General features: G+C 34.1%; 1 protein-coding gene across 1 annotated transcript; it reads left to right on the top strand.

The window, feature by feature from the left end:
• The first annotated feature begins 6209 nt into the window (after positions 1-6209).
• On the top strand, positions 6210-10388 carry LOC131032455 (transcription factor MYB82). Its single transcript, XM_057963433.2, has 3 exons — positions 6210-6469; positions 8191-8320; positions 9494-10388. The coding sequence occupies exons 1-3, from the start codon at positions 6343-6345 to the stop codon at positions 9954-9956; spliced, it is 720 nt and encodes a 239-aa protein (XP_057819416.1). The 5' UTR covers positions 6210-6342; the 3' UTR covers positions 9957-10388.
• The last annotated feature ends 4944 nt before the right edge of the window (positions 10389-15332 follow it).

The raw sequence follows: 15332 nt of genomic DNA, 5'->3' as shown, positions 1-15332 counted from the left end.
AAATAAAGAAAATGAAGACAAATCAAAATGAAACAACAAAAAGAAAAAAAAAGAGGGAAAAGATCCTACCTCGACAACAAACAAGAAGGAAGCCAAGGAACCAAAGCCTAGGAAGACACAACCTCAAATCCGCTAAAATCATTGAATGCGCAGAGCTCAAATGTGGAATATCAAATGCACAAATGAGGAGAATAAGCTAACGAAAGGTATGCATGCCTCATTGCAATCATGAGAACCGAGCTGCAACACAAGAGAGCCTGGGGTTTCAGGATTAATCTAGGGTCTCAAGCTCACATATTGAAGAGTAATGATGAACTTCAAAAACTCAGGGTTCCAAAACGTCGGAAAGAACAAACAATAGCAGAAAAAGGAATTTGAGATCTTGGGATCTTGAAATTCCAAAGCACAAGGAACAAAGAAAATAGGGAACCTCAAGATCTTATGGTCCTAAAATACTGAGGCACAAAGAAAAATAACAAGTTTAGAAACTCAGAATCTCAGGGTTCCAAAGAACAAAAAAAATACAAAAATAAAAACCTTAGGATTTCAGAATCCCGAGGTTCCGATTCTTGAAAACTTGAAAGCTAATTAAACTGAAAAACCCAAAGATCTGAAATTCCAAAAACCAAAGAAAAACAAAACAAAACCCGGCAACTCAGGGTCAAGAAACATGAGAACTCTTGAACTTGGGACTCCAGAATCCCAAAAACCAAAAGAAAAAACAAAAGACTCAAGAAAGACAAAGGCAAGATCATGAAAAAAAAGCAAGACACCAAAGAAAGGGGGCCTATATTTTGCCAAATTAAAATAAATGGGGGGTATGCATGGCATAACACTTATAAAGGTCAACCCAAGTTGGGTGGGTAGGGGTCAGGTCATCACATATCCAGGTGGCAAAGTGGTGGTGGTCTGTGTGACTAATCTAGGCTTTTAAAATTCTAAAGTGGTAGATGTGGTGGTGGCCTTCTATGGTAATTCTATCACCAAGGATTGGGGATGCCAAAAAAACATTATTGAGGGTGATTCAAAAAACATCATCATGATGTTGTTAGGAAAGGCTAAGGTAGGTTAGAATATGGTGGACTTTATCACCAAATGCCAATGCTTCATTGACACCTTTGGCCACATAAGGATCCAACACACCCTTAGGAAATGAAATAAGACTATGAACAGGCTAGTGAACCTTGGTCCATTCGCCAACAAGCTCAAAATATGGACAATGCAACATGAGTTGCTTGACAACATTCATGTCATGATTCATGAAGATATTAGTCGTAATGATACCTAAATATTTCAAAATCACCTATTCATTTATTATCTTGTCCACATTGTACTTCAATCCCTTATTAATGTGGATTTTTTTTGTTAAATCTAGTGAAAGCTACATTTCCTTTAAAATTGCCTTTAGTTGTTATTATCCCAAAGGTGGTTTTAATGACCCCTTATCGGTCCCTATTACTATCTTCCCTGAGAAAATGGTAGGTGGAGATCTCATTCAAACTAAGTTGGACAAGTATGACAATTTCAAACAAAATGAATCTCTTTGGAAGAAGGTTGTGAAAGACAATTTGGCATCATACATTGAGGGCATGAAGGGTTTCAACCCTCCTTTATCTGAGAAATTTGCGCAGTCCTAGGATGAGGGAAAAGTTAAAGTGGGGGTGTGATGTTTACAGTGTATGGAAAAAATTGTAGTTTCCATTGGTCTTATTGTGGAAGGCACAACCTTCCCCAAGAAACCTAAGGGCAACTACAAGGTGGACTTTATGGGGTTCTTGAAGCCAGGGGAGAAAGTAGCTCAATTGCAAAGAAGATTCAAAAGAGATGATTTTCTTGGGGTTTGGAAAGAGGTCATGTTACTCCTTATGAATTACATCACTTTAGATAGGAGATTCAAAAGTTTCCACTCTCAGCTCTTCCCTATGCTCAACCACCTAAGGTATGGTGTGAAGATAAACTTCCCTTACTGGTTTTTTTCGTCCATCTCCCAGTCTCTGGTAATTACTAAAACAAAAAAATATCCTTATCCTAAACCAATGGTTTATTTTGCATCTATATTATTTCCATCTAAATATGACCCTTGCTAGTGGGTTGGCCGGTAACCCCTCTGGTCCTCTCCCTAATCCAACCCCATTTGTTGAACTTTCGGATAACCTAGAAAGAAAAGTTGTCATTTCTACTTGAAAGCTCAAAGGGGCCCCTACTCAGGTTAATCCTAGTAGGTTGGCTAAAATTAAGAAGCCCTTGGGCCCTCCTATTATTGAATGCATTGGTAAATTATTGGTGGAAGAGAAGAATGTTTTTTGAGGAGTTTACTTCCTCCTGGTTTATTGGGTCCGAGTGGACTGCGAACAACCCTACTAGAAATTTTGTCACCCCTTCCTTTGGCTCCCCTCCCCCTTACTCCTGCTAATTCCCTGAGGAAATAGGATGTTCCAACATTTTCTAAGAAGGTCAACAAGCTCTATGATGCCTACAACAAACAGTAAGCCATAATCTGCTAGCTCCTTAGCCAACTCAATGTGGCAAAGAAGAAAATTTATAGGCTTGAGGCCCTCATTGAGCAAACATAAAAGCTTCTAGTTAGGCAATGGATGAAAAGGATCAATGGGTTTGGGTGGTGGAAAATCATTTGGCGGATGAACTTGAGAAGTGGGAAGGGCTAGGAGAGGAATTGAATGGGCTATGCGAGAGGATGGACCAAAAGGATGATAGTAGGGAGATGACGAAGGAAATTGAGGAGCTTCATGATAACTAGGTGACCCTTAAAAGGAACATGGAAGAGATGGTATCCCTAAACAACTAAATATCAAAGAAGAACTCTAAGACATTCCAAGCCATTTAAGAGGAAATCAACATAATGCATGCTAAAAAGAAATGACACATGGATTCATCTCCTGCTACAATGGTGGAGCCTTCGGTATTAAGGGTGAAAGCTACGCCGGAGTCCGGCCTTGCTATTTCTTCAGGAAAATGTTCAAACAAGAGGCTCTCCTTCTTTGAGAAAGTGAAAGCGATGAGTCAGGACAGGAAAATTGAAAAGACCCCCACCAGATAGACCATTGGTTTGTGTCTTTGATGGGGGCTGTGTCTAAATTTACTTTTTATTTCTATTGGCTAGTCTTGTCTTAGTCCGATCTTTTAGTGTTTAGCTCTGGGTTAGCTAGGTTTTGTTCCTTTGTGTCATCTAGTTCTCTAGTTTGGGGTTCTCACTCCTTGTGAGACCCCTAGTTTCTTCGCTTTAGCGATTATGTAATGGTTCGAGCCTCTCTCAGTTTAATCTAATAATATTTAAATTATAACATATTGACTCAATAATAATTGCCCCCAAAATAATTGAAAACCAGTGTTGTTTATCTTGTCACACTCATTATATAAGGGGTTATGAATTCTAAAGCTAACTAGTTCGATGTGTGAAGTGTCTAAAAGAGTTGTATGAGTTATCATTCATGCCACAGATGTTATAGTTTGATCTAAGATTGGATTAGATGTCTAAAGCATAGTTTCATGGGGATTATGCATGGATTCATATAACAATACAAGGAGAGTCTGATAAGAGAGTATTTAATATCTTTGAAATGAGTCATATTCATAGTGAGGTAGAAGAGTGTTGAGTTTCCTTGAGAATAATTGTGGGTGTAAACATTTGGGGTCATCTTGGGTATGTACTCTCTATTGCCAATATGTTGGATGTGGTTAAGTGTTGTCATTGATGTCAACATTGTATCCCGGTTGGAGACTATCCCGATTAGATCTATCCCGGTTAGTCTTGGTGATCATTTTGGTTTTGATTGTGATTCTGATCCAGTATGATCAAGCCTCTGGAATCAGTTTTGGATGCTTATTATGATGGTTATATGTTTTCTATATTCTGGTGGTTTCATGATTTGGTTATCGTTTTTGGTATTTCTAGTTATCGATTTCTTCTTGGCTTTACTGGCTATCTTTTGCCTTTACCAGCTTCTGGCGTTCCCAGATAGCTTTACCGGTATGTTTTTTTGGTGACTTGGTCAATGGATTTTGGGTCCGGCTTATGGAATCAGTTTCTTTCATGTTGTTGGTGCTTCTTGATCATATCCTGAGGATTTGGTGACTTTTCTTTGGATAGTGTGCTTTTATGGTGGTCCTATTTGGATCCGGTTAGAGTTTCACTGAGGGTTTCTATCGACAAGTGAAGCGTGTTGGATTTTGGTCTTAGCGGAATCTCCGACGAATATAATTGTTTGATTACTTAATTTAGGTCCATGCTATGTAATGTAAATCATAATATTGGTCCGGTGGTATCATATGATGTAATTTTTTAATTATGGGTTTATGGGTTTAGGGTTTAGCCGACCTTGTCAATAAGGTTGATGATTTGTATTTATAGGTGACTTGTTCATGTAATTCATATGTGATAGATGGAATATTGATGGTTGGTTAAGTCTGCATTATCAGAGAAGGATTAAGTACGAATAAAGTCATATCATTCAGGTGAAGGTTGGAAAGGTTTTATATTACAAAGAAGACATCGGTGCTTAACTAGAACTGTATAAGGCATTAGTAGATGCTACTTTGACAGTTCATTGTTTTTCCGGATTGTAGTCCGATGATTTTGTAAGTCAGTGAGACTTCCCTTTGTGATGAGCAGTGCGCTCTAGGTTGTTGGCCTTTTTGCATGTGTAGACCCCATTGTAATTATTCATAATACTACTACAAAGTATTCATCTGGTTGTGGATAGGGTTTCCCACTGTGGTTTTTCCCTTTCTAGGTTTTCCACGTCAAATAAATTGGTGTTATGTGTGTTGTGCTTTCATGTTATATTTTTCATTGGGTTGTGCTCCAGTTTAAGGTTTATAATTCTATTGATTGTTGTTATTGTTAGTAAATTGATTCACGCCCACCCCCCCTCGTCTCAGTTTACTGCCGGTATCAGTACATTCCAACACTCTCAAGGAATATTATATAGGTTTGTGATACCTATATAGGAAGAGGCAAAACATTAACGGATTGGATTGTGATATCTATATAGGGAGAGGCAAAACAGTTTGTGTGTTACATATGAGCATTGATAAGTACTATTTTATGTAACTAAAATATATTTTTGAAGACATTGAATAAAACAAGACTGGACAGGATGCTGATTTGATATGAAAAGACAATTTGTCCTCTTAGAAAACTAAGAATACCTAAAATGATAATATTTTCATTATAAATGTATTGCAATCCAATCAAAATGCATTCAATTGTGAGATACCATCCAAACATGAACTTGATGTTTGTTATAATGACCAAAAGGTCTTATTTTGTGAATCAATAAAGACACAATTCATTACCCGAGTGAGAATGTAGTTTGCATTGTTGTTTGTGTTTTGACTAAGAATTGTTGTTGATAAGAAGGACAGCTTGAAGGGCTAGTCAGTGAATTGAAGACCATCTTAGCATACAGCTCGATCCTCCAAGGCAAGGTGCTGGGCATCCATAAGGTTGGTGTCATGCAGGGAAAAACTTTGACCATGGCATATCGTGGTGGGATCGTCCATCAAATTCCGAGGCTTAATCTGGTCACTTTCTTGGAAAAAGATCAATCTCTTTATACTAAAGAAGCTTAAATTAGTAGTTAGTTTCACAAACATCCTCATTACCTGTATATTTTTTTTGGTACGTTGCCTCACAACTCACAACTCAGTCATGATGAAATGTCCAGTGTGCGCCATATTATTCCGAATTGAAATGATTTGGAGATATCTTATACGTGAGATAGCAAATTTTGACTGGTAGTTGAGATATTACAAAGTCAATATTCACTCCTAGCGAATCTGTCACCTATCAACACTATGAAAAGTTTTCTGCATTTTTACAATCTTTTTCCCTCAAACTTATCTTTGCTTGCCTTTTGCTGACAAATTTTCATAATCTGTACGCAAGAACTGTGCTCGCTTCAATTCATTCGTCAGCTGAAGTCTCTTTACCATTATGACATGATCACACCCATCACTTCAAATCATTTGCTACTCAATCAAGAATCATTAAAGCAAATACAAACGAGGCGTTCTACAAAGAATCCGAGATTAGTTTTGATTTCATCAAAAACATGCCAGTAATTATAAATGCCGTCCACCATAGTATAATTGAAGGGGAAGAAAATACTATTTGGGTGGGACAGGGCTACTTTAAAGCCACTTTAGGTAGTCCCCTCAATCAATGTATGCCCAAATCTCGAGACAATTCATTCCAAACGTTTAAGCGGTGTAGGATAGGAAGGAACTCTGAAAATTATCTATATATTCAGCAATTTGGCAAATTTTGTCTGAAAACCAGACAATCAATGTGATTGAGAGCCCAAGGAAGGATAGGCAAGAATGGTAGGAAGCAAATGTGTGAATGGGCTTAACCGAGGGACTTGGCAACCTAATGAGGATCTTCTTTTGAAACAATATATTGAAGCCAATGGTGTGGGACGTTGGAGTACTCTTCCTGCAAGAGCGGGTAGGTTTTCTTCACAATTTTGTTCTCCTCTTCATAGCTTGTATTCTGCAGATCTGTTTGTAATGTTTTATTTGTGCTGTCATACTTTATGATTCATGTCATGATAAGTAAGAGAAGTGTGATCATCTAACTTTGCACACTCTATGATCCATCTTTAAGATTAACAAGTAAAAGTAAAAGGAGTGTGATCATGGTGTGATCTGAAAATAGATGAATCGCATTTCATGACTCATCATTATAGAGCTTGATCTGAAAAGCTGATGAATCACATTTCATAATTAGTCATCATGATGAACAAGAAATAGGATTGTGATCCAGTAGTCTGATTCCAAAAGTTGATGAAGAAAAATGCTCACACAGTCTAATGGAGAAATATTCAGACTAACATTATGAACTATGAAAATTTCACATCTTTAAATAAATATATTTGTTTGTCCAATTTTATAACCTTTTACATGGTTCAGTTTTTTTTATTTTAAATTTCTTTTTCTAATTTTTTATTTTGTAAAATCTTTTAAGAGATGTTTTAACCTTCAAACTGAATTTCAATCTTAAAATTGATTTGAAAATTTTAAAAACATTTTATATCATATTTAACTGGAAACATATATTTCATTTATGTTTTAAAATTTGAAAATATTTAAAAATATAAATTTTCAACAGTCTATAATATTAATTTAGAGTTTAAATTTGATCATGTAAATATTTTTTATTAATATTTTGAGTCATACTCTACTACGATCTATCATCAAAATTTGATGATATTGATATACCAATACTTTAATAAACACAGTAATAAACTGTTCATTGAATCTACACAATTTTTCCATCTACTACAAGGTCTGTAGTATTTATATTCTTAATTCTTCCACAAAACAGTCACTGCATTTGTGGAGCTATTGTCACAATAAATTGCTATAATCATTGATTATTTTTCCTTCGAATCAATCATTATTCGTGTACTTTTATTAATATGTAATATAATTTGTTTCTTTAAAGACTTAGAAAACCCTGATCCTCAAGTAAATCCATGTTCCTCAAGTACTTTTATGATCATCAATAGAGTATCTTTTTCTATATTAGACATCAGAAATTTCATTACAGTATACTTGTTCCCAAAGTAGACAGATTTTTTGGACCCGAAAATCCCATATCATATTTTATATGGAAATATAAGACTTAATGAGACTCAACTTATGTTTTAGGCCTTTAAATTTTTGTTCTGTCACTTCTATGGTGAACACATCTATAATCTGTTCATCAGATCTACAAAATTTAAAATTGACTTGCCCATCTATTACGAGCCCTGTGATAAAACAACGTCTAAAATCAATATGCTTAGTTTTAACATGAAATATTGAATCCTTTGTCACTATTCCCAACTAAACTGTTATTATAGTCCTTGTCTGTTCTTACTTCAAATCAATCAGTATTCTTATATTTAGCCTCCAAGTTGCTTCTTAAAAGACCAGGAAATGACACTTGTTCCTAAAAATAAATGTGTTTTAGCTATTTTTATGATCATCAATAGAGCTTGCCCAATCACTGTATACAATCGAAATTTTACCAGTGAAGTATATAGCTTGTTACCATTAACTACAAAAGTGGGTGATAGTTAAACCCAATATCAGCTTTTATTTTTCAGTATTCCACATAATCTGTAGAACAGTTCACCACGTATCAGATTTCAGGCCTAATACAAATGTTTATCTAACGTGCAGGTTTGAATCGGTGTGGAAAGAGTTGCAGATTGCGGTGGCTGAATTACCTCCGCCCAAATGTGAAGCGAGGCCATATTTCTCCTGAGGAAGAAGAACTCATTATAAGACTTCATAAACTGCTTGGAAACAGGTCAAAATTGCTTAAAGTCCTAAAGTCATTCGTAGAGCATTTACAGACCTTACTGTCATCAATTGTTTTAATCAATTATATACAGTTGACAAAGAGGTAGACTTTAATGTGCAGAAATAAAAGTAAAGATAACATGCTAATATTCAGGAAGATACATATAATGAAAAAAACTCTTTTTATATAAAATGAGATTAGATTTGCTTTAATTTGTTTTCACAAACCAACACAAGATTGGTGCAGGTGGTCAGTGATTGTCACCCCTATACATGATAACATTCAACAAGATATGTAAAATAAATAAGATAAAACAGAATAACATGATAATATTCAACAAGATAAAAAAAATTCTCTTTTTTAAGATAAGATATTATATGATTTATTGGTGCAGGTGGTCGTTGATTGTCCCTGTGTATCACAGAATCATATAAACTAACAGTACAAATAGGCATGGAATTTGATGATGTATATGATCGTTTTTTAATTTTTGGACAGTATATTACAATTCAAAAATTTATTAGATCGTATCAATTGACATGTGTGTGATATTTTTTTAGTTATTAATAAATTGTACAAATTTATTATAGATAAATATAATATAGTATTCTAATTAAAAATATTAATATATATTATTTATTAATATTTATTATAAAAATATAAATGGATTTAGAATATTTTGAAAAGACAATGTATAATTATTTATATTTTTTGTATGAATTTAGAAACTTGATATAATAGATAAAATTTAATATTTTGACATATATTATTAATAATAATTAACTGATTACCATTTAATAAATATATAATTTTTTAAAAATATAATATACTTGTAAACAAGATTATGTTGAATATTTTTTATATGAAAATTACATAATAAATTTAAGATTTCTGCATATATCACTAATTTATCATTGCTTTTAGATTTTCTATTCTTTTTTATATGTTATTTTTGACAATTAATATTTTCTTAAAACTTCAAATGAAAGACATTGAAATGATCAAACCGTCATAAAATTCTCATATAACAGGTAAAATTCTAGACCTGATACAAATTAATCAGAAAGAAACAAAAAGGATAAAAGAGAATAACATGATAATATTCAACAAGACCAGATAAATTCCTTTTGAAAGAAGATAAAGATGTGATTTGCTTTATATAACACAAGATTGATGCAGGTGGTCATTGATTGCTGCCCGTGTACCAGGAAGAACAGACAACGACGTAAAGAATTTCTGGAATATTCATGTGAGCAAGAAATCGCCCAACAAAAGATTACATCTCAAAGCCCCAAGGTCACAGGTAAAAGATGAATCCTCTACTGAATCTGAGCAACTAAAATATGCATGCAATGGCAAACCAGCTGAAATGCACACTGCAGTATATGAAACAAGGGTGGTAGAGCAGAATAGTCATGGAATCCAAAGTAATATTTGTGAGAGCATACAAGGTGCCACAACATCTAATCAATATCATTCAGATTTAGATCCATTTTGGGTTGGCTCTGTGCCCTGGCTTCATTCCAACGATGGAGACAAGTTTTATGTTTTTGACAATACATGCTACTTTACTGATTCACAACAGAATAACCTCATTTCTCATCTTGATCTAAAGGGCATGTGGTGCAATAATATATTTTAGACATTGTCTAGGTAACTCAGCTGTTTATTTATGCTTTCTTCTTTAGAGTCATAAAGATCCTCTGCAGGATTCTTGGCTGTTTGGATCAACTGGGTTAAGGTCTTTCAGAACAATATTTTCTGTGGGTGATCACTGTTTTTCTAAATTTTTGTGGATAATTAGCAGTTGGACATTTTCAGAGTGAAGTTTTATATTTTCCCATTTGAAGTTGATAATGGAAGATGCAGAACACATGAATGCCTTGTTTTGGTTGTTGTCCATCTTTAGGTCAGAATGAAAGGCAAGGTAAGGAAGGAGTAATGTCTTTCAAATAAAATATGTCTGATGATCATCCATTGTCTTTGCCCTTTGTATGCTGGAATAGTTAATCCCTGAACAAGAGTAAATACTGAATATATATTTTGTGTAATCTTTTGGAGAATTTTCAAGTTCTATGCAGAATTCTTCCTTCCATCTCAGACAGTTGTTGAAAATATATTGATTGTTTTTTGCAAAGGAAAATGAGTTGATCAAGTTATGAACTTTTTAATCTTATGTTATTCAACATGTGCTTGCAAGCTAGCTATGCTAGAAGAAAGGACACAAACTCACTTGATGAAAAACTTGTTGATAGGGGTGATAAAGGGAAGGGCAATAAACGTACAAAATTTGTCATCAAATTCATGTAAATGAACTCCCTTATGTGAGTCAACATCAAGAAAACATTATGTGCACCATCTATGAGTATAGTGGCATCATGAAATTAGGAGGTAAAAGTGAATCATTCTAATATAATATGAAAATTAATTTATATTTGAATTTCATCAAAAACAATTAGTTAAGAAAATTCACAATTTTTTTTTTTTGGTTGCATTTCATATGAAATATCATGATTCAAGTATTACAATATTTCTTATTGAATTAATGTATCATTCTTCAAATATATTTTTGAAACAATCCAATCACATGTTAATACATTTTTTAATGAACTCTTTTAAGATTGTTCCATAAGTTGTGCATTCTTTGACCTATATAAACTTTTCCCTTTATCCTTTGGATGGAGAAATTTTGACAATAAAGATTCTAGAATGCTTATCTTGATGCACAAACTTTGTAAATGTAGTAGAAAAATCCCTTTTACAATTTTCAAATGAAGAGCATATTCTAGTCTCTAAAGCTAGTTTTCTCTATATTTAACTATCTTCAATATTTTAGAAATTTCTTGTTTATGTATATGTTAAAATGGACGATGGTGAAGTTTAAAGAATATACTACTTAAGAATCATTAAGATTCATATTCTAGCCTCTTTGGGTGTTATGGTATCTATTATTATATGCTCCATCGAAGCATCAAACATTATATTTACTGTATTGAAAGTCCTATTTGTGTCATAATTGACATTTACCACATTAGATTTCACATAAGCTTTAATTGTTTTCACCTCTAAAGTACTACTTAAGAGATTATTTTTTATTTTATGGATTAAATAGTTTGAACTTAAAAAATATGCTAGTGGGAGTTAAAGCATAGGATACATATATATTTGGAGACAAAGATGTGTTGTTCTTGCAAACACATCCCATTTTTCTTTTAGCAAAATATGGATCTCCTCTCTTTTGCATTTATTTAGAAAAATTTGTGATCCTTTTGTCATCATTTTTCATATCATTTTGGTTATTAGAAGAATGTATTCTAACTTTTGGACAACTTAAGGTTGATTCCATTTTTCAATTACTTGTAACTGTGATTTAATTTAAATCCCTTAGTGAGATTGTGATTTTCAATAAAGTTGTGAAGTTGTGGACATTTGAAAGACTACCAAGTTTTCATACTCTTGAGCAAACCTTTTGAGGCCCTTTTCTTTTCTATAAAGTTTCTTTCTAGTGATTTAATGAAATATGTTTGTAAATTTAGTCTTTATGGAGTCTCAATGTGGAAATAGACAATTTTAATGTTGTTAATCGATACTCTCAACATCTAACCTCTTTTGACATGTTTCCTTTTGTTACTACTTATCAGATTGCCATTAGTTTTATGTCAAAGTTATACTATATACTCTAGTCGGTTATTTATTACCGAAATATTCAGTCGGTATGTATAGTCTAGTCGGTTACAGAAGAAAGCAGTCACAGAATGCAGTATACACCGAGTTGTCTACCGAGTATCTTTACATGTTTACCGAACAGCAAAGATGACACGCCGAGTTGATTTATACCAAGTGAAATGTGTTACCAGATTCATTGAACCTAGACATGCACATGAAAACGTGTTACAAGATCGAGGCACATCTAACCATTATCACATTGGAAATTGCACTTAAAGATTGTGTATGATTTTGAGATTATCTAACCAATGAAATATTTTGCATGGTTATTCATTCAATAAATCGTGTTTGTAAGATCGAAGCAATGAATTGGATCACCGTCATAAGAGATTTATTTATACAACATGAGTTAAGAGTTAAAGGTGTGTGCATGAGTGTAAGAAGACTGTTATAGAGACACAGAGGTCACCGCAAAGGTTTTTAGAGAACAGTCGAAGAACAGAGTAAACAAAAGGGTTTACCGAGTTACTATATGGGTTACTGAGGTATGCTATAAGCAAGGTAATCTATTCTGAGCACATAGAATCTTCTATAACATTCCAGATGTAAAGTTGCAGATATTTGTAATGATTTTATTGTAATATTGTGAAGTTGAAAGAGAAACCTTTAACAGGGTAAAAGACTCTAATCAAGTCTATAAATTTTAAAGCCTCTAACCAGGTGCAACATTTAGGTGAAGTGTTGTAAAATCCTTTAGCAAGCTAGATCTAACAAATCTTGTTACTCCTAACAGGGTAAGCTATCAGAAATAGCTAAACATGTAGCTCTAATCAAGCACTCTTTATTATTGCAGTAGTGAAGTTGTGGTTGTCATCCCCACCGCAATTTTTCTCACTAACCAAGAGTTTCTGCGTAACCAAAATATATGTGTTATGGAGTGAATCATGTATGATTGTTATCTATTAGTTTTAGTTTTATATTATGTTACTGCACTATTCGGTTTATGCATAATAGTAAAGATATTGTTGAAGAAATGTTTTGAAGTACTGATTCACCCCTCCCCTCTCAGTACATTAGCTTTCCATATTAGGCCTAACAATTGGTATCAAAGCTTGAATCTTGGAAAAGGGTTTAACTACCTAAAGAGAAAGATCTTATCAATGGAAGGCTATAAACAATCTCAAAGGATTATGTATCTACAAGAAGAGCTGGATCATGCTAATCAAGTGATTGCAGACAATCTCTGAAAGTGAGAAGAAGATTATCTGATGATTTACAGGACTCTCAAGAGTTAGTGGAACAAATTGAGACATCATCTGAGAACAGTATATCTGAAGAGACTGAAGAAATGGTTGGAGTATTGAAAGAAAAGAACAAAGCACTAGTTGATCAACTAAAAGCAATGAAAAGAGAACATGAACATTTCAGCACATAGATGACTGAAAATCTAGATGCATTGAGAACAACTGAGGATAAAGTAAGAGATCTAGAAAGAGAGAAACAACAACTTGAAGTCTTAATATCTGATAAGAATGATGAAATCACAAGGTTGACTGGAATTCAACAAAACCTATCAGATCAACTAGGCTATGCACATCATGAAGCAATTCTGAAGAATGATGAGAATCAAGCATTGAAACTTGAAGTATCAAAGTTAACCGATGAGCTTGAAACAGAGAAGAAATCCAAAGAAACACTGAAGAAGATTTATGAAGCATCAAAGATGTTGGATGAGCAACTGAATGCAAGAAGACCCAACAAAGATGCAGGACTCGATTACAAAGGAAAAGACTCTAATGAGAAGGGAATTCATACTACCGAGAGAGGAGAATCATCAAAGCAAGTTGGAAACAGGAATAACATCAAAAGAAAGAAGCCTATTTGCAACTACTATGGAAATCAAGGTCACACTGCCAACATATGCCAAATCAGAAAGGGTAAGCAACCGAATGTCACTAAGTCCAATGGTTATTGTTACAATTGCAATAAATATGGTCACACATCTAATCAATGTAGGACAAAGTCTGTTAACAATTATCAGAAGGTAAAATTTAAAGGGTTTTGTAAAAACTGCAATAGATATGGACATAGTACCGAGAAGTGCTGGTTTAAGCAAAAGAACTATATGTGGTATGCACACCGAGCAAATGCTAGAGGTTACCAAACTCACACAGATCCTTATCGACAGTATTCTGCAGTACCATGGGATTACAATACAAGGATATGGTGTGAATGTTGTGGAAGATATGGACATATTAGTGCTAACTGTTTTATAAGGTTTGGGATGTACAACCGAAGATCATGGAGAAATCCTGGTATGGCATGTTTTCATTGTCACAAAGTGGGACACTTAGCTGGAGATTGCAGAGATCAACCTAGAAAAGACACTGAGGAAATAAAAGAAAAATTAAAGATGATTTGGAAAAGAAGGCAATTGTGTCAAATGAAGAAAGCACCTTACCTACCGAGTTAGGTGCTCCTATTCCAAATTAATTGGTAAAGGTATGAAGGGACTGCATTCTCTAAAGGTTAAAATCTTAACAGTTCCTATTATATTATGTACTAAATTCAAAATCTGCATAGTTAAGATGTATTAGTAAGTTTGAAATTCTATCAAATTCTTTTGAAGCACTTTACAGGAAACTTGTCAAGTCAGTGAATATAGGAAGTCTGTCAAGTCGGTAAATGAAGGAAGTTTGGTTACTCGGTTAAAATGGAAAAAGGAGAGTAAATCAGTTAAAGAGGAACCGAGTGCATTTAATGTTTTTGACCTAACCCACACGAAGCCCGATAAGGTATTTTGTGTACTTAAAAGCATTTTCATGATCATTTACACTTACCAAGTTTTTGAGAAAGCAGAGCAAGCGATTCAAAGGCAATCAAACCTCCTGCAAAGCAAATTCAAGGTATTTACATCAAATCTCAACACATTGTTAAGCTGGTTTACCGAGCATATCTAGTTGCCATTATCTGCTAAGTATAAAGTGTCTGTCGTTTCAAATCCTGAAACCCTAAGGATTCAATCTTTGTCACCAATGGGTTACAAGATTGATTTTGACATCGCAAAATAGAAAATTGATGCAATTCTTACATGCCCAAACATGCTACTGAGCTTAGGTATGGTACCTGTGAGGAAGTAAAGGAAAAGGTAAAGATGAATATTGTAGTACCCAAAGCTACAAGAAAGGCAACAAAGATGATTAAGGCATTGTCTAAGAAATTCGGAGAAGACTCTTCCTCTACACCTGTCAAAGGCACCATTTCCATTACTGAAGAGGAATCTGAAGCCCAAGAGGTAGCTATAACACTGAGCACTGAATTGCCTAAGGGTAAAGTGTTAAAGAGAAAGAAA

Source organism: Cryptomeria japonica, chromosome 3 (assembly GCF_030272615.1).
Source record: "Cryptomeria japonica chromosome 3, Sugi_1.0, whole genome shotgun sequence".
In the NCBI taxonomy this organism is placed as follows: Eukaryota; Viridiplantae; Streptophyta; class Pinopsida; order Cupressales; family Cupressaceae; genus Cryptomeria; species Cryptomeria japonica.
Note: the sequence above shows the minus strand (reverse complement) of the source record. Positions and strands in the feature narration are given on the sequence as shown.